Source organism: Meyerozyma guilliermondii, genomic scaffold (genome assembly GCF_000149425.1).
Source record: "Meyerozyma guilliermondii ATCC 6260 scaffold_6 genomic scaffold, whole genome shotgun sequence".
Classification (NCBI taxonomy): domain Eukaryota; kingdom Fungi; phylum Ascomycota; class Pichiomycetes; order Serinales; family Debaryomycetaceae; genus Meyerozyma; species Meyerozyma guilliermondii.
In genome coordinates, this window is record NW_001809795.1 from 997,941 (window position 1) to 1,021,761 (window position 23,821).

At 40.7% G+C, this 23,821-nt stretch overlaps 12 protein-coding genes across 12 annotated transcripts; 8 read left to right on the top strand and 4 right to left on the bottom strand. All coding sequences in view use genetic code 12, as the record gives it.

Annotated features, from left to right (window-relative positions):
• Positions 1-123: 123 nt before the first annotated feature.
• Positions 124-435, top strand: PGUG_05160 (thioredoxin family protein; the record flags this gene model as incomplete). The annotated part of the gene is made up of 1 exon (XM_001483155.1): positions 124-435. One exon carries the CDS (start codon positions 124-126, stop codon positions 433-435), a length of 312 nt encoding a protein of 103 aa, XP_001483205.2.
• A 683-nt stretch (positions 436-1,118) lies between these two features.
• PGUG_05161 (uncharacterized protein) lies at positions 1,119-2,399 on the top strand (the record flags this gene model as incomplete). Its single annotated transcript, XM_001483156.1, has 1 exon — positions 1,119-2,399. The coding sequence occupies one exon, from the start codon at positions 1,119-1,121 to the stop codon at positions 2,397-2,399; it is 1,281 nt and encodes a 426-aa protein (XP_001483206.1).
• A 939-nt stretch (positions 2,400-3,338) lies between these two features.
• Positions 3,339-4,607, top strand: PGUG_05162 (ferric reductase family protein; the record flags this gene model as incomplete). Its single annotated transcript, XM_001483157.1, has 1 exon — positions 3,339-4,607. One exon carries the CDS (start codon positions 3,339-3,341, stop codon positions 4,605-4,607), a length of 1,269 nt encoding a protein of 422 aa, XP_001483207.2.
• Positions 4,608-9,657: 5,050 nt separating this feature from the next.
• Positions 9,658-10,263, top strand: PGUG_05163 (uncharacterized protein; the record flags this gene model as incomplete). The annotated part of the gene is made up of 1 exon (XM_001483158.1): positions 9,658-10,263. The coding sequence occupies one exon, from the start codon at positions 9,658-9,660 to the stop codon at positions 10,261-10,263; it is 606 nt and encodes a 201-aa protein (XP_001483208.1).
• Positions 10,264-10,489: 226 nt separating this feature from the next.
• PGUG_05164 (uncharacterized protein) lies at positions 10,490-12,160 on the top strand (the record flags this gene model as incomplete). Its single annotated transcript, XM_001483159.1, has 1 exon — positions 10,490-12,160. One exon carries the CDS (start codon positions 10,490-10,492, stop codon positions 12,158-12,160), a length of 1,671 nt encoding a protein of 556 aa, XP_001483209.1.
• A 453-nt stretch (positions 12,161-12,613) lies between these two features.
• PGUG_05165 (TauD/TfdA dioxygenase family protein) lies at positions 12,614-13,825 on the top strand (the record flags this gene model as incomplete). Its single annotated transcript, XM_001483160.1, has 1 exon — positions 12,614-13,825. One exon carries the CDS (start codon positions 12,614-12,616, stop codon positions 13,823-13,825), a length of 1,212 nt encoding a protein of 403 aa, XP_001483210.1.
• A 615-nt stretch (positions 13,826-14,440) lies between these two features.
• PGUG_05166 (uncharacterized protein) lies at positions 14,441-15,991 on the bottom strand (the record flags this gene model as incomplete). The annotated part of the gene is made up of 1 exon (XM_001483161.1): positions 14,441-15,991. The coding sequence occupies one exon, from the start codon at positions 15,989-15,991 to the stop codon at positions 14,441-14,443; it is 1,551 nt and encodes a 516-aa protein (XP_001483211.2).
• Positions 15,992-16,320: 329 nt separating this feature from the next.
• PGUG_05167 (uncharacterized protein) lies at positions 16,321-17,406 on the bottom strand (the record flags this gene model as incomplete). The annotated part of the gene is made up of 1 exon (XM_001483162.1): positions 16,321-17,406. One exon carries the CDS (start codon positions 17,404-17,406, stop codon positions 16,321-16,323), a length of 1,086 nt encoding a protein of 361 aa, XP_001483212.2.
• A 777-nt stretch (positions 17,407-18,183) lies between these two features.
• PGUG_05168 (fungal specific transcription factor domain-containing protein) lies at positions 18,184-19,611 on the top strand (the record flags this gene model as incomplete). The annotated part of the gene is made up of 1 exon (XM_001483163.1): positions 18,184-19,611. One exon carries the CDS (start codon positions 18,184-18,186, stop codon positions 19,609-19,611), a length of 1,428 nt encoding a protein of 475 aa, XP_001483213.2.
• PGUG_05169 (cytochrome P450) lies at positions 19,608-21,203 on the bottom strand (the record flags this gene model as incomplete). The annotated part of the gene is made up of 1 exon (XM_001483164.1): positions 19,608-21,203. One exon carries the CDS (start codon positions 21,201-21,203, stop codon positions 19,608-19,610), a length of 1,596 nt encoding a protein of 531 aa, XP_001483214.2.
• A 172-nt stretch (positions 21,204-21,375) lies between these two features.
• On the top strand, positions 21,376-22,248 carry PGUG_05170 (SDR family NAD(P)-dependent oxidoreductase; the record flags this gene model as incomplete). The annotated part of the gene is made up of 1 exon (XM_001483165.1): positions 21,376-22,248. The coding sequence occupies one exon, from the start codon at positions 21,376-21,378 to the stop codon at positions 22,246-22,248; it is 873 nt and encodes a 290-aa protein (XP_001483215.1).
• PGUG_05171 (fungal specific transcription factor domain-containing protein) lies at positions 22,236-23,357 on the bottom strand (the record flags this gene model as incomplete). Its single annotated transcript, XM_001483166.1, has 1 exon — positions 22,236-23,357. The coding sequence occupies one exon, from the start codon at positions 23,355-23,357 to the stop codon at positions 22,236-22,238; it is 1,122 nt and encodes a 373-aa protein (XP_001483216.2).
• Positions 23,358-23,821: the final 464 nt, after the last annotated feature.

Sequence of the window (23,821 nt, forward strand, 5' to 3'; positions counted from 1 at the left end):
GTACCACAATCGGTTCCAATCGGTTCCAAATCGGTTGCATTGCAGTTAAAAGTGATCGGGAATGGTGACCAAACTTGACATATATAAGCACGGTTTGCAGCCGTTTTTTCAAATGTGTAGTCAATGATAGTCGAGGTTAAATCCAAGCAACAGCTAATAGATGCTATACAATACCATGGCTTAGTGGTGGTAGATTTCTATGCGCAATGGTGTGGTCCTTGTAAAACCGTCTCACCTATTTTGGAAAAATTATCTGACGAGTATGATGAAGTGAAATTTTTAAAAGTTGATGTTGATGCATTGAGCGAGTTGACACTGGAATATGAAGTCACTAGTATGCCTACAATTTTATTTTTCAAGGAAGGAAATAAAGAAGGAAGGGTAGTTGGTGCCAATATTCCTGCGTTGAGACAAGTAATTGCTGCACTTGCTTAACCTAGGGCTGTACATAGCATTATAGACAAATACAGACGAATATGATTGTAGTTTCAGACTATTTGATCTCATCGGCCAATCACCTCGGCCGTTGCAAGATGACGTGGTCGTGCAGAAACCTGCAGTTTGACATCTGTACGGGGTGCATGAAGATGCGTCGGTGGAGATGAGGTAAGGCCAATATAAGCGAAAGAGATGAATGAAACCAAAACCAAATAGCACAAATAGCCGAATGGTACTAAGCACAAATGAGTATGTTTGGCAAATGGTATTTCTGATCTCAAAAACAGAAAAATTCGATTTTTGATATTTTATCGAGTGAACTCGAATTGCACCAGTAGCCTAGAATTGGAGGTAACTAGAGACTCAAAAAATCTACAGTCATTCAGTTCAATTGAAGATTCTGGTTTCAATTGTAAACTTTTCTATCTCCACTTTCTTTCTCCACACTCTTTCTCCACTTTCTGTTTCCGTAAAGCTATCCGGAAGAAATCCAAAACAATCCGAGAGTAAGCTAGCAACATATCTTTCCGATCTAATCCGCGTGTTTTCTTGCTCCACGTTTCGAGCATCTTGGCACCCCAACACTTTTCCGTTACCCGATTGGGACAGTGCCGCGCACTGATAAGATATGCAGCAACCCGCATATATACCAATCAATTGGCAAAATTGTACCAAAAATTATGACTCCAATTAAGTACGTTTCCAAAGTCGACTTGACAAAATCCGGTGACCAGCATCCTGGTGTTCACAACCGGTGGCATCCAGATGTCCCATCTTTTGCAACAATTAAGCCTGGCGAAACTGTCAAAATTGAGTGCTTAGATTGGACCGGAAACCAAATTAAAAATGACGATTGTGCCGACGATTTAAGAAACGTCGATTTGACTCGGATCCACTACTTATCGGGTCCTTTTGACATTGAAGGAGCAGAACCTGGAGATTGCTTGGTAATTGAGCTTAAAGATGTCCAGCCATTGGAGAGACGACCATGGGGCTATTGTGGAGTTTTCCACAAGGAAAATGGCGGGGGATTTCTTGAAAAGTTTTATCCGGAATGTGCCAAGGCTATATTTGATTTTGAAGGAATTTATGCCACTTCTAGACATATTCCTCATGTCAAATTTGCAGGACTTGTTCATCCTGGCTTGATGGGAACGGCACCTTCTCCTGAAATTTTGAAGGAATGGAATTCCAGAGAGTCAGAACTCAAGGAAAAGCACCAGCATCAACACGAAACAGAGGTGGCTCTTTTGCCGGAAGAAAAAAATTGTCATGCTGGGTCCGCAACCGGCGACCTTTTGGCTAAAATTGGTAGAGAAGGTGCTCGTACAGTTCCTGGGCGTCCTGAACATGGAGGAAATTGTGACATCAAGAACCTTTCTCGGGGCTCAAAATGTTATTTTCCCGTTCATGTCAAGGGTGCAAAATTCTCCATTGGAGATTTACACTTTTCGCAAGGTGATGGAGAAATTAGTTTTTGTGGAGCAATTGAAATGGCTGGAGTTGTTACCCTATCAGCTTCTATCATCAAAGGAGGTGTTGAAAAATTGAAATTGAAATCTCCAATGTATGTTCCTGGTGAAGTTGCCAACCATTATGGACCATCTCGGTACTTGACATTTGAAGGATTTTCTGTCGATGAACATGGCGATCAAAAATTCTTGTGTTTAACCACGGCTTATCGCCAATGTTGTATCCGAGCAATTGAGTACTTGCGTCGCTTTGGATACAACGATTATCAAATTTACTTGTTCTTATCCACTGCTCCCATCGAGGGACATATTGCTGGAGTGGTTGATGTTCCTAATGCTTGTACCACGTTGGGAATCCCCATGGACATTTTTGACTTTGATATTCGGCCAGAAGCAGAGGTTAAGAAGCTCGATATGGGCAATTGTGCATTTGTGAGTGGTGCTTCTCATGCTGTGACTTTTGACTTTGATAAACTCGAAAAAAAATAGTCGAAAAAAATTATCGAAAAAGTTTGAATAAATGCATTTTCATCTTTCTAAACTGACAGAATTGTCTCTATGTGCTTTCGTTATCCTTTGCTTAACTACCTTGATGCCGAGACTTGATGACTACTCATTTGAGTTATCTTGCGAGAATTGTCTTGGTTATTATATGAGCCTTAATCAAAGTCTTTTGCAGTAACCAAAGATAAATTTGAACGAGTAGTGTACGCCCACATGAACAGCCCATTTCTAGAGCGATTTATATACTATTCTATTGTCTAATTGCTGAACTTTTTTATTTTGAGAAAAAACCTGCCTTAGTGAATGAAATCGTGATTTCGTCAATGTGCTCAGATTTGGTGATTTGGCTTCCATACCACAATTTCAAGTGCTTGCTCTGCCGACTTGAGTTCCAGACAAATATCAAGTCATTTTGAAGGAAAAATATCTGGGAGCCTCACAATTGCAAAAAATGAAGATTTTGCATAGAGTACCTGAAGAAAAAAACCCTGGGTTTTGGATCAGAATTCAGCAAATGAAATACCTAGCCATAGTTCTTGTAACATTTCTTCACTTTAAAGCAACCAACTCGAAATGACATAACTATAGGACTTAAGAAACCTTTCGAGGCCATAATTTGATCGTGCGTTTTGACCGTTTCGCATATACCGTTTTGGGCTTTTTGCAGCCATTCCTGATGCAAAAGACAATACCGTAAAAACGGTAAGAGTGATCTCGACAAGCTTGAACAGCCAAGAAAAGTCAATTTTCGGAACATTGAGTCATTTTTTTTACCCATTGCGGTGAGCAGAGCATCTAGACGGTGAATGCGAAATACGAGCAAATATTGAAAAAATGAAAATTTAGCATCTCGAAAATGAGCTCATGTCTTAACCTATTCCAGAACAGGAGTATATAAGTTCTCGAGGATCACCAAAAACGATAATGTTCAAACGTATGATCATGTTCAATATCTCTGGACCTTCGGGTCGGAGGTATAAAGACGTCGACTGTGTCCATGATATGGGTACTCCACTCTATGAAAAGTACGGTGCTCAGCTGCAAGCCGAAGTTAGTTACTATGATCAGCCCAAATATGCCAAATATACCATCTATTTTGGAATTTCATTGATATTTTTGGCCATGTTGAAACATCTTTGGTATCGCATTCATGATAGACTTAAAATCAGTTCAAATAGTTCAAACTACTTTTCAGCTTTTGTTGATGTTACAACCAGCTATTGCAGGTTTCTCGGGTATAAACAAGTACCACCAATCCTATGTACCATTTTTGGGCTTCCAGCAAATTTTGGCTCACTTTTGTTCATGATGGCTTCAACTTTATATTTGGGATTATACTGTTTTGTGCCGCATTTTTGGTATAGAGGTTGTGGTGGGTTTGGTTCTCCTCCATTGGCTATTCGTGCTGGACTTATGGCTACGGCATTGACTCCATTCATTTACGTCTTGGCTGGTAAGTCCAATGCCATCACCCTGATCACCGGAATTTCGTACGAAAAATTGAATTCTGCTCATCAATTTTTAGGATTAGCTTCTTTGGTTCTTTCCATTGTCCATGTGGTTCCATATATCTATCAGGGATTGGCAGAATATGGAGCAGCTAGTATGAGAGTTCAAATGACCACGGCATTCTACTATATGAGTGGAATACCACCGTTGATCTTTTTGGGTCTTTTATGTCTCTTGTCGAATAAGTGGATTCGACGTCAATGTTACGAAGGATTTGTATCGTTTCATTGGCTTCTTGGAATAGCTTATTTTGCAACACTTGTGTGGCATATCAATTGGGGTCTCAATGCTCAAAATTACATGTGGGGAGCCTTAGCATTCTGGATGTCACAATTGGGTTATAGGGCTCTTGTGAAGACGGCATTTAGACCCAATGCCCTTTTTCTTCGTCCCAGAATTGCTTATTTGACAAGATCAGGTCCCGAAGCTTTTCTTGTAGAAATTCCAAATTCAAAGGTTTCTTGTAAACCTGGTCAGCATTGCTACCTTCGGTTCTTTGGATCAAGATTTTTGGATAACCATCCGTTTTCCGTAGCAACTATTCCAGACGAGGAAACTCCAGATATGAAATTTCTCGTTATTCCAAAGAAGGGTCTTACGAGAAAGTTGCACAAGGAATTAGTGGACAATGTTTCCACACAAAAAAAAGGTGTATATCGATGGTCCATATGGTGGAAGTGTTAGGGACGAAACATCGTTTGAAAAAGTAGTACTTGTTTCTACTGGAAGTGGTATCAGTGCAGTACTTCCGTTTCTTATCAAGTTGGCTAACCACGTTTCTTCTTGTCGAGCCAATGGAGTCAAGTTTATAACCCAAAAAGTCCATTTTATTTGGATCATCAGGTATGAGCACGATCTTACTTGGTTTGAACAGGAAATTTTCGATAGTTTGAGAAAAGCTGAAGATATTATCGAGGTCAATATCTATGTTTGTCACAAGGAACCAGATACCAAATCAATATCTTCTAAACAAGAAAGCGATGTCGTCAGAGAAACCAAACAAAATGTGATTTATATGCGTCCAGATATAAAATCGGTGATAAAAGCAGCAACTTTGCTGCTTGGTAAACGGACAATGATTGTTAGTTCTGGCTCAGATTCAATGAAGAGAACAGTTAGTAGGGTGGCTTCGAGTCTTCAAGCTAGAATTTTCAATGGAGATGTCAATAACCAAGGCATTGAGGAAGTTTACCTTCATACTGAAAGTTTCGGTTGGTGAGCAAGAAATAGAACTTTGAAAAATATATGGTTGAAAATTTACCTTGAAGCAGAATGAAGAGATTGAGTAACTGGGAAAGGAGGAAATTCCGTATCTTTGAATTAGCCAATTTAATTAAGAAGTATAACTGACTTTTTGCAGCCGCAATCCTGCATATACATATTAGTCCATGCACCTTCCTAAATCCACCTTGGCTAATGATCTATTCAAATCGAGAGCAGGAAAATCTAAAATAAGTTCATAGTTTGGCTACCGCTCAATAAAACCCTTAAAGCCTCCAAATTCATCTCAACTTGTTATTTGCAATTCGGCTTCTCGAACATAAGCAAACTAGTATAATTCATCACCTCTGCACCAATGCGCATCGTTAATGCAGTCCAAATATAGTTCGGGGAATTATAAAAGTATGCCTTTCTATGGTGTTCGCTATATATGGGTGTTGGGTGCAATTCAGGAAGGTGTTAGGATGGGATAAGGCAAGGTGTTAGGATGTCTATAACCAGATGTTAGGATGTTTGAGAGTTGATGTTGGGGTTTATCATGCACGGTGCTAGGATGCATAAAAGAAATCTGGTGCTGGGATGCGCCGCGCCTCATTCTATGAGGCGCGAAATATGTGCGTTGACGCACTATAAAAATATTCCTGTCCCATGTTGGTGTACATTGATAACAGTTTGACCCCGAATCCCCAAAAACCTCGCTGAGCTTTTAAATACACATGCAATGTAATTTGCGCACTCGGAAGTGTAGATCTTTATCAATTCGCCAAACCTCTTTGAGAATCGTTCCAATGATATATAGTTATGCGTGTAGCAAAGAATAACTACGCTCAAATAGGTCTCACATTCGTACTCCATACTTTGGAAGCAGCTCACGACAAGAGCCGAAGTCACTTTTTGAGACTTCAACATGTAGTTTTGACAAAATTTTTGAGTAGTGAAACTTTATTCTCGCGGACTCTGGCTTTAAACGACCCTATATTTATATTTGCTGAAACGCTTTAACTCTTTAATTGGCTGTTAAATCGAGAATTGTTACCCTATCAAGTATTTTCAGCCCCTGTATTGTGTATAAAGGAACAATTCTCCACCTCTGAATGCAATTTCGACTTACTCATTTTATCCAACAGGCAGAATGTTTTTCGAGGAGTCAGAGTTCGAAGACAATAGAAGTCCAGTAACTTCCGACTAAAGTTTATTTTTCGATCAGTATTCCTTTTTTGGCTCCAAGTATTCCCATAGTGGCGATAAATACAGTCAAAATTATCCCAATGCTCACCAAGTATGACACATAAAAAGTCCGCTGCTCTTTACAACGATAAGCCATAAACATGGCAAATGTAGTTGATGAGATTGAAAAAATAGATCTGCTAATGTTTATAATGCCCCCATCCAATACATATTGACATTCATCAACAACTTCCATGAATGTACTAATGCCTATTGTTACCCCAGCTACAATCAAGTGCCATTTTTTCCAATCATTGTTTGTTGATATCAGGTCCCCGCTAGTAGGCATCAGGTATACTGTCACAGCTGGTATTATTCCGGTCTTTAAAAGACACACAGTCACAAGCACTAAAAGCCATAGACTACGCAGCATAATGCGAACTATGAATTCAAAAAAAATTGATTACTCAAAGCTGACACAAAAATAATCTCTAACCGCACTTAGATTAATCATGAGTGCACTTCACTGTCTGTGAGCGGGCTTCTTGCGCTATAATACGAAATAAAACTTCCAAGACTAAACAGTTTTCGCTTATAATTGTTTCAATACACTAATTGGGTCCAGTTTCCGAAGTTCACCTATTCTGTAACTACACCGTTCTCGAAAAAATGCGTAGAAAATCAATATGTGAATCATAAGTGCGAGTTTATGTGATTAGCTTTTGTCGATGTAGGGAAACCCTACATTTCTGTAGATTCAAATGCTTTGACTTTACGGAACATCAATGTAGCATTTCTCCGTGATGGAAGTTCGTATCACAGTATGCGTATGCATGCATGTTCGAAATTAATAATCACAAAATTTTGACACCGTGCATGCTTTATCATTGTTGTTACGTCAAAAAATGCTGCAAATGCAAGCTGTCAATGCACTACTTCTATTAGGAGGTGCATACTAACGTTGCCAAATACTCTCTACAAGGAGATTCTGTTGCGCAAGAGACAGTTCCTATCCAAGCTCAAATCCAATTCTTATTGCTTTTTGGATTGAATAATATTCTTGTCGGACTTATTTCTTGACTGCTGCATATGCATGTTGTCAATGCACAATTCATTCCACTTCCGGACGTGCATGCTTACTATGCCAGTTATTCCTGGCTTTTGAAGCACATTGTATTCAAAATTGAAGCCGTTCGAAACATGACTGAAGTTGAATCACGATACAAATCATACATACAAACACAAAAGTCAAGTACGGATGAAGATAGTTGATATATCGAAAACAAGAGCTGCAGATGGTCGTGTGATGGTTGTGAGCGCGCGCATTTAAATTTAGTCCGAAAATTTCCAGATGCGTGTTCTTCCTAGTGGAGAGCGAGTATAAGTAAGAAGACAAATCTGAGAATGAGTATGGATTTCAATTCTAAACAGCCTCCTGAGTACAACGAGATCTACGGCAAAAGAGTGCGCACGAGTCATTGTGTTGCTTTTAGTGCTGTAGTCGGTACCCTCCTTATCGTCTCTACTTATTTCGTTATGAACATGCAAGATTGATGACAAGATTTCTTGTGATGCCCGAAGTATTTTAGTCAATGGTCAACTTCGATGGATTCTCAAATTTAGAGAACACTACTACCAATATATATGAGTCTATGGCGTGCTATGTTGTCAAAGAGGTGCAAATCAGCAACATGGTTTATACTTAATAAAACATAAAACCTCGATCAAAATACAAGAGCAAAATCAGTTTGAGCTGGCTGAGCGGTTAATTGGTAGCGATACTGGAACCAGAATGGGAAGCATACGCCGCCTATAATATATTGGAGTAGGTTCCTACTCCGAAAACAGGCTCTGTCCATTATGTGAATCATACCAATTATAGCGGAAGGCTTAGTTCTGTATCCACGGAAATGGTTGCAAGCTTATTCATAAAAATGGGACTATTCTCGATATAATTGTCATTAAAGTGCTTATGCCTTTCGTTTAACAAGAGCCAGAACCGCATAAAAAAGAGCTTTTCTGGCAAACAATAAATTGCAAGCGATATCTTGCAGTGGCCATTATTCACAAGCTGTGGAGAGGTGGAGCGACAATCAATGAAAAAGAGAAACTCATGACAGGACTGAAGAGCATAAACTATGTAAGAAGTTTAAAATCTTAAGCCTTGAGTGCAAATTTTACGACAATCTATTCTCTCGTTTGCCGCCAGAGTCTCTTTCGAATACTTGTATGCGACATTTGCTCGTAATTAGTGAGTTTGAAGATGATTTTGAGCATAATTAAGTGAAGCGATATCGTGATACAGAAGTTTGACTATGAGAACCGTTCATAGATTTGAAGCCCGACAGCGATAACTAGAGTCCAACCAAAGCTCCAAGTCTCCGGAGTCGTTATCAAGAACTTCGTTATCGACTAATAAGTTCAGTATTTGAAAAAATTCATCTGGATTGAGATTTTGTTTAAGTATAAATGTGTATTTATTGAATTCTTAGACATATCACCATCAAGACGGAATAGGTTCAATAAATTGCCAAGGAAGAATCAAAGATAACAAACCGCTCAATTTGTGCAGCCAGTATATAATTACGGCCATATTCTGTTATCACCTTATCAAAGGATGAATTAAACTCAAAGAAGAATAGGTTTAATTGTCGAGTAAAGAGCTGGTGAGCTATCTTTCTGCTCAGGCTGAATTCCGAGTTCAAATTATTTCGAGATTTGCAGCTGTTGGTCCGGCATATAACCCAACCTTGAACACACTTGACCTTTTTAGTGGATATAAGCCTGCAATTTATTTCTTCATTATATTGACCAGATGGGGTCTGCAGCTCTTTCCCCCAATCGCTGTGGAAGGTCGACCCCGGGGAAGGAGATATTCTGGTACCAAGATATAAAGAGCGGCTAAATTGCCGTTTAAGATAACATTAGGTGCGGCGCACAGAGATAAAGTTTTAGCACGGTTTTCGAATTGGACATTTCAATGCACTTGCAGAAAACTGGAATAGTATTGATTGGATCCGGAGGAGTTGGAACTATAGCTGCTTTTGTTCTTGAAGCAGGTGGAAAAGCTTGTGTTACTTCTGTTGTTCGTTCAGATTACGAATTTGTCACAGCCAGAGGTTACGAGATCCATTCTTGCGACTACGGTCACATCGAAAATTTTCGACCAACTAATGTTGTGGCAAGTGTGGAAGAGGCTTAGAAGCATGGACCGTTTGAGTATCTTGTCGTCACAACAAAAAATCTTCCGGACATTCTTAAAGTTGAGGATTTAATAGCACCACTTGTTTCGTCGGAGTCTACAATTTTTTTGCTTCAAAATGGCATTGACATTGGAAAACCAGTCATGGATAAGTTTCCCCAGAATGTCATTTTGAGCGGTGTGAGTATGATATCGTCCACTAATCACGGAGGTATCATAGAGCACGAGACACTTGATTCAGTGAAAATAGGATACTTTGAAAACTCCAATTTACCTCTTGAGATTCAAGAAACAAGATGCAAAAGACTCATTAACAAGCACAATGAATGCGTGTATGATGACAATGTCAAGCTCACCAGATGGCGCAAGTTGGTATACAATGCTACGCTCAATTCGGTATGTACTTTAACTGGGGTAGATGTTGGTCGACTCGAGCTTTGGGGTGCGAACGATACTATCACCAGGAAAGCTATGAGAGAGGTGTTGGAGATTGCCAAGTCCAATGGAGTTGAAGTTCCAGAAAGTACTATTGAAGAAATGCTTGGTCAGATGGGGTTTATTACTCACCATATGTTAGTTGATATCAGGAAGGGTAACTACATTGAGGTGGAGGTTATACTCGGAAATGCAGTCAGAACCGCTATGAGAAATGGTGTTGTATGTCCCATTTTGACATTGATATACAACCTTCTTCGTGTGGTCCAAATGCGTACCAAAGAGGCGAAAGGAGCTATTACTGTTCCCCCTTAGAGACCAAAGTAACTATCTAGCAAATTACAATTATTTCCTATTTTGTCGCATCTTGCATAAGCAAGTGCGGAGATTACGTGAGTCTCGGAGAATATATACGAGCCTTATCTGGGGCAGAGGAAGGTGGAGGAGGATCAGCATTTGTCCCAACTAGGGAGTAACCGAAGTGAGGACTAAACACACTCCTGTGTTTTTCTATAAAAGCCCAATGGTCCAAATGTAAAGCATGACGAAAGATAAAGGAACTTTGATAGAAGTCAGCGAGGTGCCGGTTGACCACGAAAATGCGGCTTCAACTAAAACTGTCCCAGAAGGTGTGATTGGCGAGAAAGAGGGCCAGGGCCAGTTCAAAAGATCTTTCAAGACTAGACATATTCAGATTGTCACCTTGGGCTCCAACATTGGTTCAGGAATTTTCATTTCTACGGGAAAAGCTTTGCGGTTCGCGGGACCAGGAAGTATGATTATTTCCTATACCATTGTATGTTCGATGGTTATTTGTGTTTTGGAGATTATTACCGAGCTTTCGATCGTGTATCCTTCCTCAGGTAATTTCATTGATTTTACTGAACGATTTTTGGATCCTGCTGCTGCATTTGCAGTGGGTTTAGGTGAATGGTTAGCCTGGACAACAGTTATGGCATCTGAAGGTGCTGCTGTTTTTACGTTGGTTTCATACTGGACTACCACAGTACCGGTAGCTGCTTGGATGACAATAATTTTGGTTGTGACGTTTGCAATTCATGCGTTACCCATCATATGGTTCGCTGAATTTCAATATGGAACTTCCATTGTCAAGGTGGTGATGTTGCTCATGATTTTGATTTCTTGTATTGTGATGTGTGCTGGAGGAGGACCAACCGGAACTGTTCACAATGGTCAATTTTGGGACAGTTCCGAGTACGAAGTATTCAAGAATGGTGTGCGTGGGTTTTCATTTAGCTGCCTTTACTGCTTATGGGGAGTCGGTGACCAAGTGTTCATTGGAATGCTAGCTGGAGAATCAGAGAGTCCTCGATTTTCAATGCCCAGAACCGTTAAAAGTGCCGGTATTCGTGTGTTTGGGTTTTTCATGATTCTAGTAATGTTCATTACGCTTTTGGTTCCCGAATCAGATCCTAGACTATGGGGAACCGCTGGGTCGATCACTAGCTCTCCTTTTATCATAGCGATGAACGATGCCGGGATAAAATATTTGCCGGATGTCATAAATGGTATGATGGTAGTGTGCTTGGCTTTGGGTGGATTGGAGCCAGTTTATATTGCAGCACGGTGTATAAGACATTTGGCGGTTAGAGGAATGCTTCCAAAGTTCATTGCCAGAGTGGACAAGCAAGGAAGACCCACTTGGTCTCTTTTGATAACATTTCTTTTCACGATAGTGTTCACATACATGAACTGTTCAGGAACTGGAGCTACCGTTTTCACTTGGTTTTCATCTATAACCACTACCATCTTCATGGTGGTATGGGTTGTGTTGGGAATAGTCTCCATAAGGTTTCACTTGGCAATCAGAGCACAGAACTCAGATATTTTGATACAGAAACATTCTTGGAGAGCCAAGCTTTTTCCTGTGGGTCCTGTTTTCTTATCACTTACAAGTTTTTTGATTCTCGTTGGTTTATTCTACGGGTCTTTGTTTCCAGTTGGTGGAAAGCCGAACGCTTACGATTTCTTTACAACTTATCTTGGAGTACCTCTTATCTTGGTTGCGTACGCTTGTTATAAGGTGTATTTTCGCACCTCGATTCCTAAATTGTCAGAAATCGATTTGCTTGAAGGTCACAGACCACTCAGTGAAAGAGAAGTCGTGATAATGGACTACTATACGTCCCTACCATGGTACAAGCGACTTTGGACTTATGTTAATACCGCAGATTCAAAACACTTGACATAGCTGCAAATTTGGCTGCATGGTGCGGCTGCATGATGCAAGATAAGGTATATATACGAATGGATAACCAAAATCACATCAGTTGAAATACGGATCTCAATTGGTTCCGCCACGGCTCGGAGCATAATCTGCCACGACTGGAGTAGCCTGCCACAGCTATAAGGCTGGGAAATTACTTTAGGGAATAAATCTACCTGTCAGCTTACGTTATACTGATTCGAAAGGTACCCTTACGACTACGATGGTCATGTCTAGCCTACTATTAATAAAAGTTGTTACCTCACGTAAAGCAGAACATCCCGAAAGACAATCTAGGCACCAGTTGCGATCCCTATTTTGTCTCATCGTAAATGTACCCACTGTGGCTTATCCACACTAATATGGTATCGTGACTAGCGATGATTCAGACTGTGGAGTTTTGGATTATAAATTGAGAAGATCCCGAACAGATCTCCAATGACGACTACTATAAATATTCAACAAAAAGTGCAAGTTGTCAATGAAGACTTGAGCAAGCTTGTGGTGGACCTTAAAAATGCCAATGGATTCAACCCGGGGTTCAAGGACTCGTTTGATGCAAATGAGGTTCCTGTTCATACCAGAAACAGATTGACAAAGTATGGCATTGATTTGTCCAAAGGATACCCTGAAAGACCAGGAAACATTCCTCATTTCTTGGACGAAGGGTATGCTATCCGGGACACTCCTAACCCCAATTATGTTGAACGAGGAAAGAATGCGGACCCGGAAAAGAAAGCATTATTTGCAGCAGTTAAAGAAATTAGGCAATTGACACCCCAGGTAGGAACTGAGCTTGTTGGGATCCAGCTTGAAAAGCTCAATGAAAAGCAATTGGACGAACTTGCTCTTCTTATCGCAGAAAGAGTAGTGGTGGTAATTCGCAACCAAGACTTGTCTCCGCAGAAACAATTGGCTATTGGCAAGTACTATGGTGAGGTTGAGGTTCATCCACTTGTTGCCCATGTTCCTGGATATCCTGGTATTACTACTGTATGGTCGAAATTTAACCGTGGAGGTCCTTTGATCAGCTACCAAAAGGGTATCCATAACGGTTGGCACCAGGACATGGACCATGAAAGATCTCCAGCTGGAATCACACATTTGCACTTGGACTCTGTTCCAGAAGTTGGTGGAGATACGGGGTTTGCTTCGGGTTACGCTGCGTACGATAAGCTCTCCAAGACACTTCAGGAATTTCTCGAAAAGAGAACTGCTCTTCATCGGTCGGCTCACTCATACTTGAAACGAGACAATGTATTGGCAGCACCAGAACCAATTGTTAGAGAGCACCCATTGGTGATAACTCATCCTGCTACCGGGTGGAAATCTCTCTTTGTTAATCGTGCCCATACGTTCAAAATCGTGGGTTTGGAAGATAGTGAGTCAGCGGTTCTTTTAGAGTACTTGTTCTCGGTATACGAACGGAATTTGGATGTTCAGACTCGGGTCACCTGGCAACCCACCGAGCCAGGATTGGGCACATCGGTACTCTGGGACAATAGAATTAGTCAACATATTGCCATTCCTGATTATAACGACTCCAAGGGAAAACTTCGTCATGCTAACCGAGTAACTTCTTTGAGCACTCCGTTGAAATTTGACCCAGAGTCCAAGTCTCAAAGGGAAGCACTTGGATTGGACAAATAACCTCAGATTTAATAGACTACATGATATATGGCTTTCTCGAATAAATTGAATCAATAAAATCTCTGAATAAAAGTATTGAGATTTTAGAAATATTAAATGAATAGGTTTCTTTATTTAAGTTGGAGATTGTTGATAATCTACTTATATTCCTTTTCATGATCGCTCATTCAAAATCATACTTGAATTAGAATTTCTTATATTAATGGAAAAGTAATAAGTAGAATTACCAATAATGGTGGTTCCAAGTTGATGTACATTGAAAATAAAAGGATGCTAAAGGATTAAAACTAACACTTTCTTTATCAGCAACACAACCAATAAAATCTATGAAGGTAAAATATTAACACTATAGTTGAAGCTATCTTTATCTCTGGAGATTATAGTTATATTTAATCTAGCTGTACCTCTTTTATAATCGTCGTATACCAGATGCATTTAGGTTGGAACTTAATCCCGATTACATATTTGATTTCTAGTTATATTTAATATGAGGGAATATGGATGTAGTCGCTCGTGGTTAATTTGGTGTGTACTCATTAGTCGTTGCTATATTTTCTTCTACCATTCGTTTTATAATATTCATTCTTATTCATTTCTCTGTTTCTGCTTCCAGAGCTAGTAAACGTACCTAAAGAACGGATTCTGCTTATCGGTCAAATCCATAAATTCAATGTTATCTGGTTTTTCCATTGGTGACTCAAGCTGTTTCTTGTCCCGTCTTTTATTCTCCCACTTGTTGAGCACAAAGTAAGAACCCAATAAAATCACCGTGATTACCCATAAGATCAAAGCCACTACTTTGGCTCTCAAGTACTTGGGTCCATCGTCAAAAACTTGGGGACCAATGAAGTAAGCCACTGCCAATCCTGTAAAGATTATTCCATTAGTGGTGGTTTTCTTGGTGTGTCCCACCACATTGGAGGCCGATATAGCTGATATAAGTGCAAATGGTGTAGCACTTGAACCCATCAAGATGATATATGCCACGAGCTGGACCTCCTTCCTATACAACGAGCCAACATTCTGCAACCCTACCATCAAGCCCATGCCGAAAATTGACATGAGCATACACAAGAAAAATGCCAAGGTTCTGTTTCTGTATTTGTCACCGATCCAGCCGAATCCAAAAGCGCAAATGATTTGCAAAAATCCAGATGGAAGCGTTTGAACGAGCAAAGTGATATCGGTTCCAAATCCATAGGAAACAAGCATTTGTGAAGCGAAAACTTGGATTCCTCCCACAGGAATTTGGCTGGTAACCATGAATAAAAAGTAGATCCACGTTCTCACGTCCAAAAGACACTCCCGAAATTGATCCCACTTGAATTCGTGACTCCCCACCCCATGCTGGTTATCACGAAGTCTCTCTATGGCTATTCTCCTTTCTCTATCGGAAAAGTATTTCGCTTTGATTGGTGACTCTGCCATGAAAAGAAACATGCAACCTCCCCACACGACAGTAGAGCTTCCGATTCCAAGACTCAAGATTCTCCACGATGCATACGTTACATTGGTTTCTTGGTGGCCCCGATAAGCAGAAAATGCTAGGATTGAACCAAGCATAGAAGCAAATCCAACAGATGTGAACCACATACCACTGCGAGTACTCTGTTCATATTTCCGGTACCACTTTCCTGTTATCAACACTAACCCAGTTACAGTGGGAGATTCAAGTACTCCCATAAGGGCTCGTACCGTCATCAAACCACCAAAAGAATGGCACGCAGCCATGCACATCAAAGTTGCACCCCACAACATACCAAAGAAAGAAACATACTTGCTTTCGGAAAAAATTTGCATCATACGACTGTGCGGGTAAGCCGAGATAAGAAACGTTCCATAGTAGATCGAACCAACCCAAGAATACTCAGATCCTTTCAAATTGCAATCTTCTTTCAACCCCATGATTGCCGTATACGTCAAGGTTTGTTTGTCCAAAAACTGGAAAAAATACATGGAAAATAACCATGGGAGCACAAACATGTCGATTTTCCGCAAAACTTTCTTTTCCTCCTCGGGAGAAAAGTCGAGTGTTTCTCCGTCGATAAGCTCCAAAGCCTTATCGGCACCATCAACTTGTTGGTGCTTGTGGGGTTCATCAACCACCAGCAGCACTTGAGACGTTACCGACGCCATCATGGGTATTTCCTTGGTCTCTTTCTCCATTTTAAGTAGCGTAATGGTTGCACGATGTCATTTTATATTGTTCAGCGATGAGTTAGATGTGGTGAAAAATTCCGTGCGGAGGTGCAAGGCGGCGGGATTTCGCGACTTGGCTAGGTCGAGTCAGGGAGAATAAGGACGACTACAGATCGTCGAGTCAGGGATATCGAGTCAGAGAGGAACAAGGCTGGGAAATTAGGAAGTGAAAAGATAAAGTCTGTTTTGTGTTAAAAATATTTAAGATATTGACTTAGATTATTACGTAGATTTTTTGTTTATATTGTGGGGACGTTTAGGTGCATAATTACGAGCGATGCGCAACCTAAAATAATTCAATTGAAATATATACGATATCTTTTGGGAGACTTTGATGGGTTTCCAATGGAAATCTCGCCTTCTAGGGCCCTAATATTGATAATTGTAGTTGTTAGAGTCACCATAGCCTCGATTCCTCTTGCCTCGGAATTGGGCTCTCTACAGATGGAATACGGTGTACCCAAAGTATCAGAAAGTGTGGACCGGATACTTTCTGGTGTTGCTGGGGCATTTTCCCTGAGTTCTTGACAATTTTTGAATCTCCAAAACGAGTTTTCAGCGGGAAAATCCTTGACAAATCTGGGTGTTCCATACAAGTGATTGGTGTGAATTACCGTCTGCAGAGCATCAGGACTTATCACACACAAACCCTTGGGAGAAGCTTCAACTGTAACAAATGTGCCCGACTTATCGGCGAGCATTATGTTGGAAGTCGAAGCAACTCCAAACTTCACCAATTGTTCAATAGCACCTTCAACACTGGTACACTCTAAGCATTTTCTTACAGCAAGATGAGTTGGTAATCCCATTTTCGTTACTCCACACTTGATAGCATTTAGCATTAGTCCCACACCAGCACTATTCATACCCATTTTGCAAACAATTCCTGCTTCTGCAAGAGTCAAGATTCGTGGTTTGTTCTCCTGTTGAATATCAAGATAAACCAAGCACGATTTGACCCCTTCAATCCAGTCCCAGTTTTGACAAATGTACAAGTCATTGGTGGTGTTGTTCAATTGGGTTAGTGAGGTACATCCATCAGAGTAGTTGGTCAAACAAATTTCCGATCTAACATTGAGAGTAACAATATCGATCAATTCAACACCACTTCCATCTGCAATGCCTTGCATTTCCTCGACAATTTCCGGCCACACTTCCAAAAGATATTTTTTGTACTTGAGTGCTCTCGTTTTAGCCTGGTTCCAATCAATTTTTGCTGTTTCCTGATAGAGCTTATCGTATGCATGAATTATCTGATGGATGCGGTTTTTTGCAACCGTTCCATGTTGAAGCCCAATTTGATAGTTTGTACCTTTACAGGTGGCATAGGGTATATCTGTGTCGTAGAAACGGTCTGGTTGAATATTATTCATTTCCCCCATATTTCGGAGTAAACTGGGTTTATATCATTTCCCATTTTGGGGTCGCTAAATTCCGCTGGTGTAGTGCTTGAGCGGAATTTCGCGATAATGCCCAAATCAGCCCTCAGCCAAAATCAGCTCTCAGCCCCAATTTCTTTTATGAGTCTTTCGTCATTGCAGACGATCAAATCTTGTCATCGGTGTAAAACACTTCGGCGAAAAGTGAGTTTCATATGATTTTGTCTGGTAGCCATATTACTTAAATTCCACCATTTCTGGTTCCCAGACATTTTGCTGGGCCAACCAACTCGATATTAATCTTGGCTTTTCAACTTGAAATTAGGTGATCTAAAGTACAAGAGGCAGCTACGAAATGGAGTTCTAATTTTAATTTTAATTATCTTGGCTCTTCGTTAATTTTGTGAGCCTCAACTGTTTTTCTGTCTACTAACTTAGTGCGACTTGAAATATCCCAAATGCTCGTTATGTAAGAGGAGCAAAACAGAATGTCTTGGATACAATACAAATACCAAAGCAAGTGTGCCACGCAGCTTGATAACACATCTTAGAAATGCGGTGGCACAACAGCAAAGTTCCTTGACCCCGGAAAAACAACTACAAAACTTTCTCAGTGAGCCACTACTTCAAGCAGTTAGCAATACTGGAACACTAAAAAAATCCAGTTGGACTCATGATCAACGACAATTGATATACTCAATCTTCTTGTTTCGTCCCAACTTGCTACCTTCACCATTTTCCAACACTTCACGAAAACAGGCAGAACATATTATCACCCAGATGCCGCTCTCGGCTCCCGTATCATTTCTGTCGATTCCAGAAGTATTTGCAAATTTCTTGTTAACCAACTATACAACTTATCATTTGCCACAGTATCCGTGCGTGTCCAAAATCCTGCTCGTGGAGTCGTTTAACAAAATATTTGTCACCAAGAAAGAATGCACTGCCTATGACTACATCACCGTTTCATTGGCAATGGCTATAAGTGCTAGTACACTTTTGTGGAAAAACGAACGAGCAGCCGTTGCATCTTCAAATGCACTTTTCACCACGGCAGCACAACATCTTTCTGATTTGGATTGGGAAGATAGCACAGAAACTCTTGCTATAATATTACTCTTCAGTCACTATTCCTACGCAAATCCTGTTGCTTGTGATACATGGTTTTTAATGGGGATGGCATTGCGTATGTCCTTCAGTCTAGGATTGCATCGGGACATGCCGAAAGACGATCTCAATGCTCTCGAGATTGATACTAGAAGGCGCTTATTTCTCATGACTTCCAGCATGGAACGTGCCTTGTGCTCCCTTCATATGAAACCAACTTTTCTCTCTGACCAATACATTTCGTCATTGGACCCTTCTCCACTAGGTGACGAATTCATATCTGCTCAAGGACTTGACGAAAACGGTGTACACTATAAAGGAGCTGCGTTACATTTCCACAAGCATCGGTTGTTACAATCTGAAATGTTTGATGTTCTCTGGAAAGGCCGTCTTGATCCAAAAATCAAACTTGAAGATTGGATGGAGGACATGGATCAACGAATGACTCAATGGTACTTTGATGCTGCTCCTTTTACTAAAATTCACCAGCTCAAGTTCCGGGAAATCAATAAAGTTCAAGGCAGTCTTCGTCTAAAACGACGCAGCCCATACTATACAGATCCAATTTTGAAGCATAGAATTGACCTATACTACGATATCAAGCGTTTGATTTCCATCAACCAAGATTTATTCTCCAGCGGTCACCTCAGTTACTTATTGTACGGAGTACATTTCATGGTGGAAAGCGCAGTATGCTTATTGGATATGATGTGGAACCAGTTGGAGTTGGTACTCAATACGTTCAGCTTCCAGGAAGTTCACAATGTCTTCCGCAGTTGCTTGGAAGTTATAACGAGGATGTCCAGCAGATGGCCTGCTGCTCAATATTGTGTTACTGTATTGAGCGATTTGGAGTACGAAGTGGCTGCATTCAAGTACCCTTCAGCTTTGTCTCAGAAAGTTGAGGTGAGACCTGAGCAAGAAATTTCCGATCAAATATTCAATCTCCTCTTTCCAGACTCACACTATGAGGTGGTGAAAGAACCTGAGAACAAAGATGTACAGCTCTTTGATACCAATGAACTTGGATGGGACATTGAATTCGAAAGTGTTATCAACTGGAATGAGGACTGGGCATTGTCGAATATTATTTTGGACTAAATGTGTTCATATGAAAGTTCAACCAAGTGCTGCAAATGGTCCCTATTTAAAAATTTGTCAACGGGTCCCCGAGGTTCCAAGGAAATCTTGAAAGGAAGAGGAGACCAGGTTTGAGCAGTTTTGTCTTCAGCATAGGTTTTATAGTTCAAGTCAGGTTTCTCACCATGTGGACCAATCTTGAATAAGAATATCATCCTTCCAATAGTTGCATACAATGCCCTATGCGAGAGTAATATTCCAGGACACGCTCTTGAACCAGCTCCGAAAGTGAAGTGAAATGGTGGCTTGTTGATATCGAGGCTCTCGTCAAACCATCTGGCAGGATTGAACTCATCTGCGTCCGCTCCGAAATGTTCTTTGTCGTGGTTCGCTGCTTGACAATTCAAGATCACCGTGACTCCCTTGGGGATCTTTGCTCCTTCGTATTCAAACTCACGGGTTGTTTTTCTAGGTGGACACAAAGGTATCACCGGGTAATGGCGTAGAGTTTCTCTGATCAATGCAACCACAAAGGGACATTTTTCTTCGAAAGTTACCAGGTTCCAAAGTTTGTCTCCGTCATTACCGTAGGCATCAGTGAGCTCTCCGTAAGCTGTCTCCTGCCATTCTTTTCCATTTTCAGTGCTCAATTGAGCTAGCAATAAACTCGTGATTGAAGCTAAAGTTTCAAAACCTCCGCTCACAAGCGAGACACAAATCGACCTCAAATCCTCAAGACTGAGCTTTTTTGTGCCCATACTCCCAGCAAAACTCTCACGAACCTCGCTGCGTTCGAAAGCTCTATTGAGAAAGTCATTGAGCCACACATCTCTCTTTTTACTCACTTCCTTTGCCATTTCCCGCCGTTTATCTGGCAAGTACCTGTAAATTGGAACGTAATCTTGCAAATTGTTATTTGTAGATCTGAAACTACTGACCTGTGACACAATTTTCAAAATGTCAAGTAGCAACGAAGAATCAATAGTGTCAAACCGAATGGCATAACAGAGCATTGTAGTAATATTGAAAGACATTCTCTGGGCAGCAATGTGTGGATCAACCCCAATGGATCCTTCACAAGTTAATCTCCATATATCTTTCACAAATGAACAAGACTCAAGATCTATCAAATCTTGTATCTTTTGCAATGCAGTTCGGGTCATATACTTGGTAATAGCTAACCTTCTTCTCTTGCAATTTTCATCCCATGGACTTGTACCGACAGTTAGTCCTTGAGTATTGGAAACTAGCTTGTGGAACGTGTAAAAAAGTGGACGATCAATGAGGGCAGATTGGTGGTTCTTCACAAACCATGAAAACCCCTCAGCAAAAGTATGTAATATTACTGCTCGCTCGACTCCAAATCTTACTTGAAACACCTTCAAGTTATACCGATCTCCTATAGTTTGCAAATTGGTAGCATGGTCTTCCCCAAGAACATTTAAATGTCCATAAAATGCTTCGCACTCTGGTGGTTCCACTATACCTTTGATTTTTCTGATTCCTGTACAGTAAGCCGCACCAAACACAGATTTTGCAGCAATTAATATGCTAACCACAAGAAGAAGATAACCGTACAGATTCAAAAAGTCAAAGAGCAAATCGAGCAACATCTTAAAGAAACTTTAACTTCATAGAAGTCTACTTATATACAAAAGGAATGCCGAATGGAAAATTCCGCAACATTTCATTTCGGTCGGAGACCTCCGCTTTCTGGTGGAATTTTCCGATGACCAAAGCTATAAAAATAGTTAAACCCTTTTATGGAGCTAAACCTCAATTCCAATGTCATTAAGGGTTTCAGATATATTTAACGTTCAAAACTACCAAGTTGTTATTACCGGAGGTGCTTCCGGCTTGGGAAAAATTCTAGCTCGAGGATTTGTTGCAAATGGCTGCAACATCTGTATTGTGGACATTGACCAAGAAGGAGTAGATGCAACTTTATCCGAACTCAAAGCTATTGCAGAAGAGTCTAATACAAGCTCGCAAGTCACCAGTGTCGTCGGAGATCTTTCATCTGAGGTTGGACTTCAGGGCATCATCTCTTCCATCAAATCCAAGTTTTCTCAACTTGACGTTTTAGTCAATTGCGCTGGTATAAGAAGAGTAAATGCTATCAGTTACACGCCAGGTGAGTCGTTGAGTCAATTAGCTGCTGCTACAGGTTCAAGCAGCTACAGCGATTGGGAGTCCACGTTCAAGATAAATGTACTTTCTCCACATTTTCTTACGGCTGGATTAGTTGAGTTGCTTGGAAAGGCATCGCAAAAAGAGTTTGGGCGTGGAAATGTAATATGCTTTTCTTCTGTGTCCTCCGTCCATAATGGACAGTATGTTCCGTCTTATCAAACCTCAAAAGCCTCTGTTGATCACCTTGTAAGAATCATGGCAGCTGAGTTTTCTGATAAGTATATTCGAGTTAACGCCATATCACCTGGACTTTTCCCCAGCAAAATGAATCCGATGGACATCTCCATACCCGAATCCAACATGAGATATGCTAGAGAGATGCCTGCGAGAAGACCGGGTACGGAACAGGAGCTAGTTTCTGCCGCAATTTTCTTGGCTAGTAACAAGTATGTTGACGGGCGCATTATTCGAATTGATGGAGGAAGGCTCTTGGTGTGCAAGGGCAATATATCTCAAGATGATTGAATAAGTTTTTCAAATGCATGCTTGTACCGTATACCGTCTCTCCAATAGCGAGTTGTGTACTCGAGGGCTATTTCAGCGAGCAGTAGATGCTGCAATATTTTCTGTTCTGTAATAGTTACATTGAAAAAGTCCATCGCTTCATACCGATCTGTTTGGTAGATTGTGAACAAAGTACATGCGGCGTTGAACACTTTTATAGTTTCTAGCCAACATGAAATTAGTTTTTCATTTTTGATCAGTTCGTAGGCAGAGTTGATAATACTCATCAGACCAATAACCACTAATGGAATCGCAACCTGATCCATCAGAGGTGTACAGAGTGAACAGGAATGGGTGGTTGTGAAAGCGAGAAGTACACAGCTTTTTGGATCAATAATCAAAGTGTCCATGTGGGTGTGAAGAAAAAGATTCAAATCGTTGTCGTAAGGGCACTCTTGTTCCTGCCGGTCGTATATCTTTTTGAAGAGCTGAACCGTTGGAGACACCAGATGTAAAGCACTCGAGTTCAGTTTCATTTGGTGGATATTATAAGCTTGCAACATAGGAACTCTTCCTAGAGAAAGGGCTACTTCCTCCTCTATATCATACAAGACACTTAGAACCCTTTCAAACGTGGTAGAATCTTCTGTTTCTTTAGGTATACCTTGACCAAGACAAAATCGACAGCATAAACCTAGTGTATACCACAAGTCTTGACCACTAGGATGAATCATTTGAAGTAAGCAGCTTAATACCATCACAGTAAGTGAGTCCAGGTTATACTCTGCCACACACTCAGGAATTCCCGCTTGAGCCCATTGGGTTAGGAGGAGAGTTATAGGAACAAAATTCGGGTCTTTTCTCATATACTGAGCCGAAGATATAGCCAATGCTAAGACCACCAAAAGACATTTCCGTGAAGGAAGATTTCTGACCTGGACGTCGAAATCGTAAAACAGTTTTTCGAATATTCGAAATTTGGATGGCAAATTTTCAAAATAGTTGTCCACGAGAATTCGAGTTACACTTGGAGTTAGCATGGCCTTGTCAAACTTGACTGTCAGTGCACATTCGTAGCGTGGTTCTGACTTGCAAAAATCAAGATCAAGCTGTCTTCCACACTGTTGCATAGCCCATATGAAGATGTTTCCTGGTGTGAATTTACCCAAATACAAATGAGTTGTTACTCCAAGATGAGACTTTCCCGTCAGGCTAAGAAATTCTCTGGGAGAAAACGCGGTTTCTGTTTGGATTTTTGTACGTTCCAGTCGCTCCAACCGTTGTTGTAAATCGTGTATTTCCTTTCTGGAAACAAATTCCTTTACTGCTGTGTCGTAATAAACACATTCACTTCCTGTTCCATTACAATTTGCGCAAAAAGGCAATTGGTCATCACACTAGGTTAGACTCAGAAAAATAACTCAACAAAGAAAAACTCACCTTGAGATGACGCTTCTTGCACCTGATGCATGTAAGAATCATGACGGAAATTTGCACCCGGATGTATAAATGGCGGAAAAATCCGCCAGCACCTTCGATGTGCGGGGAGTACGTTGCGCACTCTACTCTCAACCTCATGAGCCGCACCATTGCA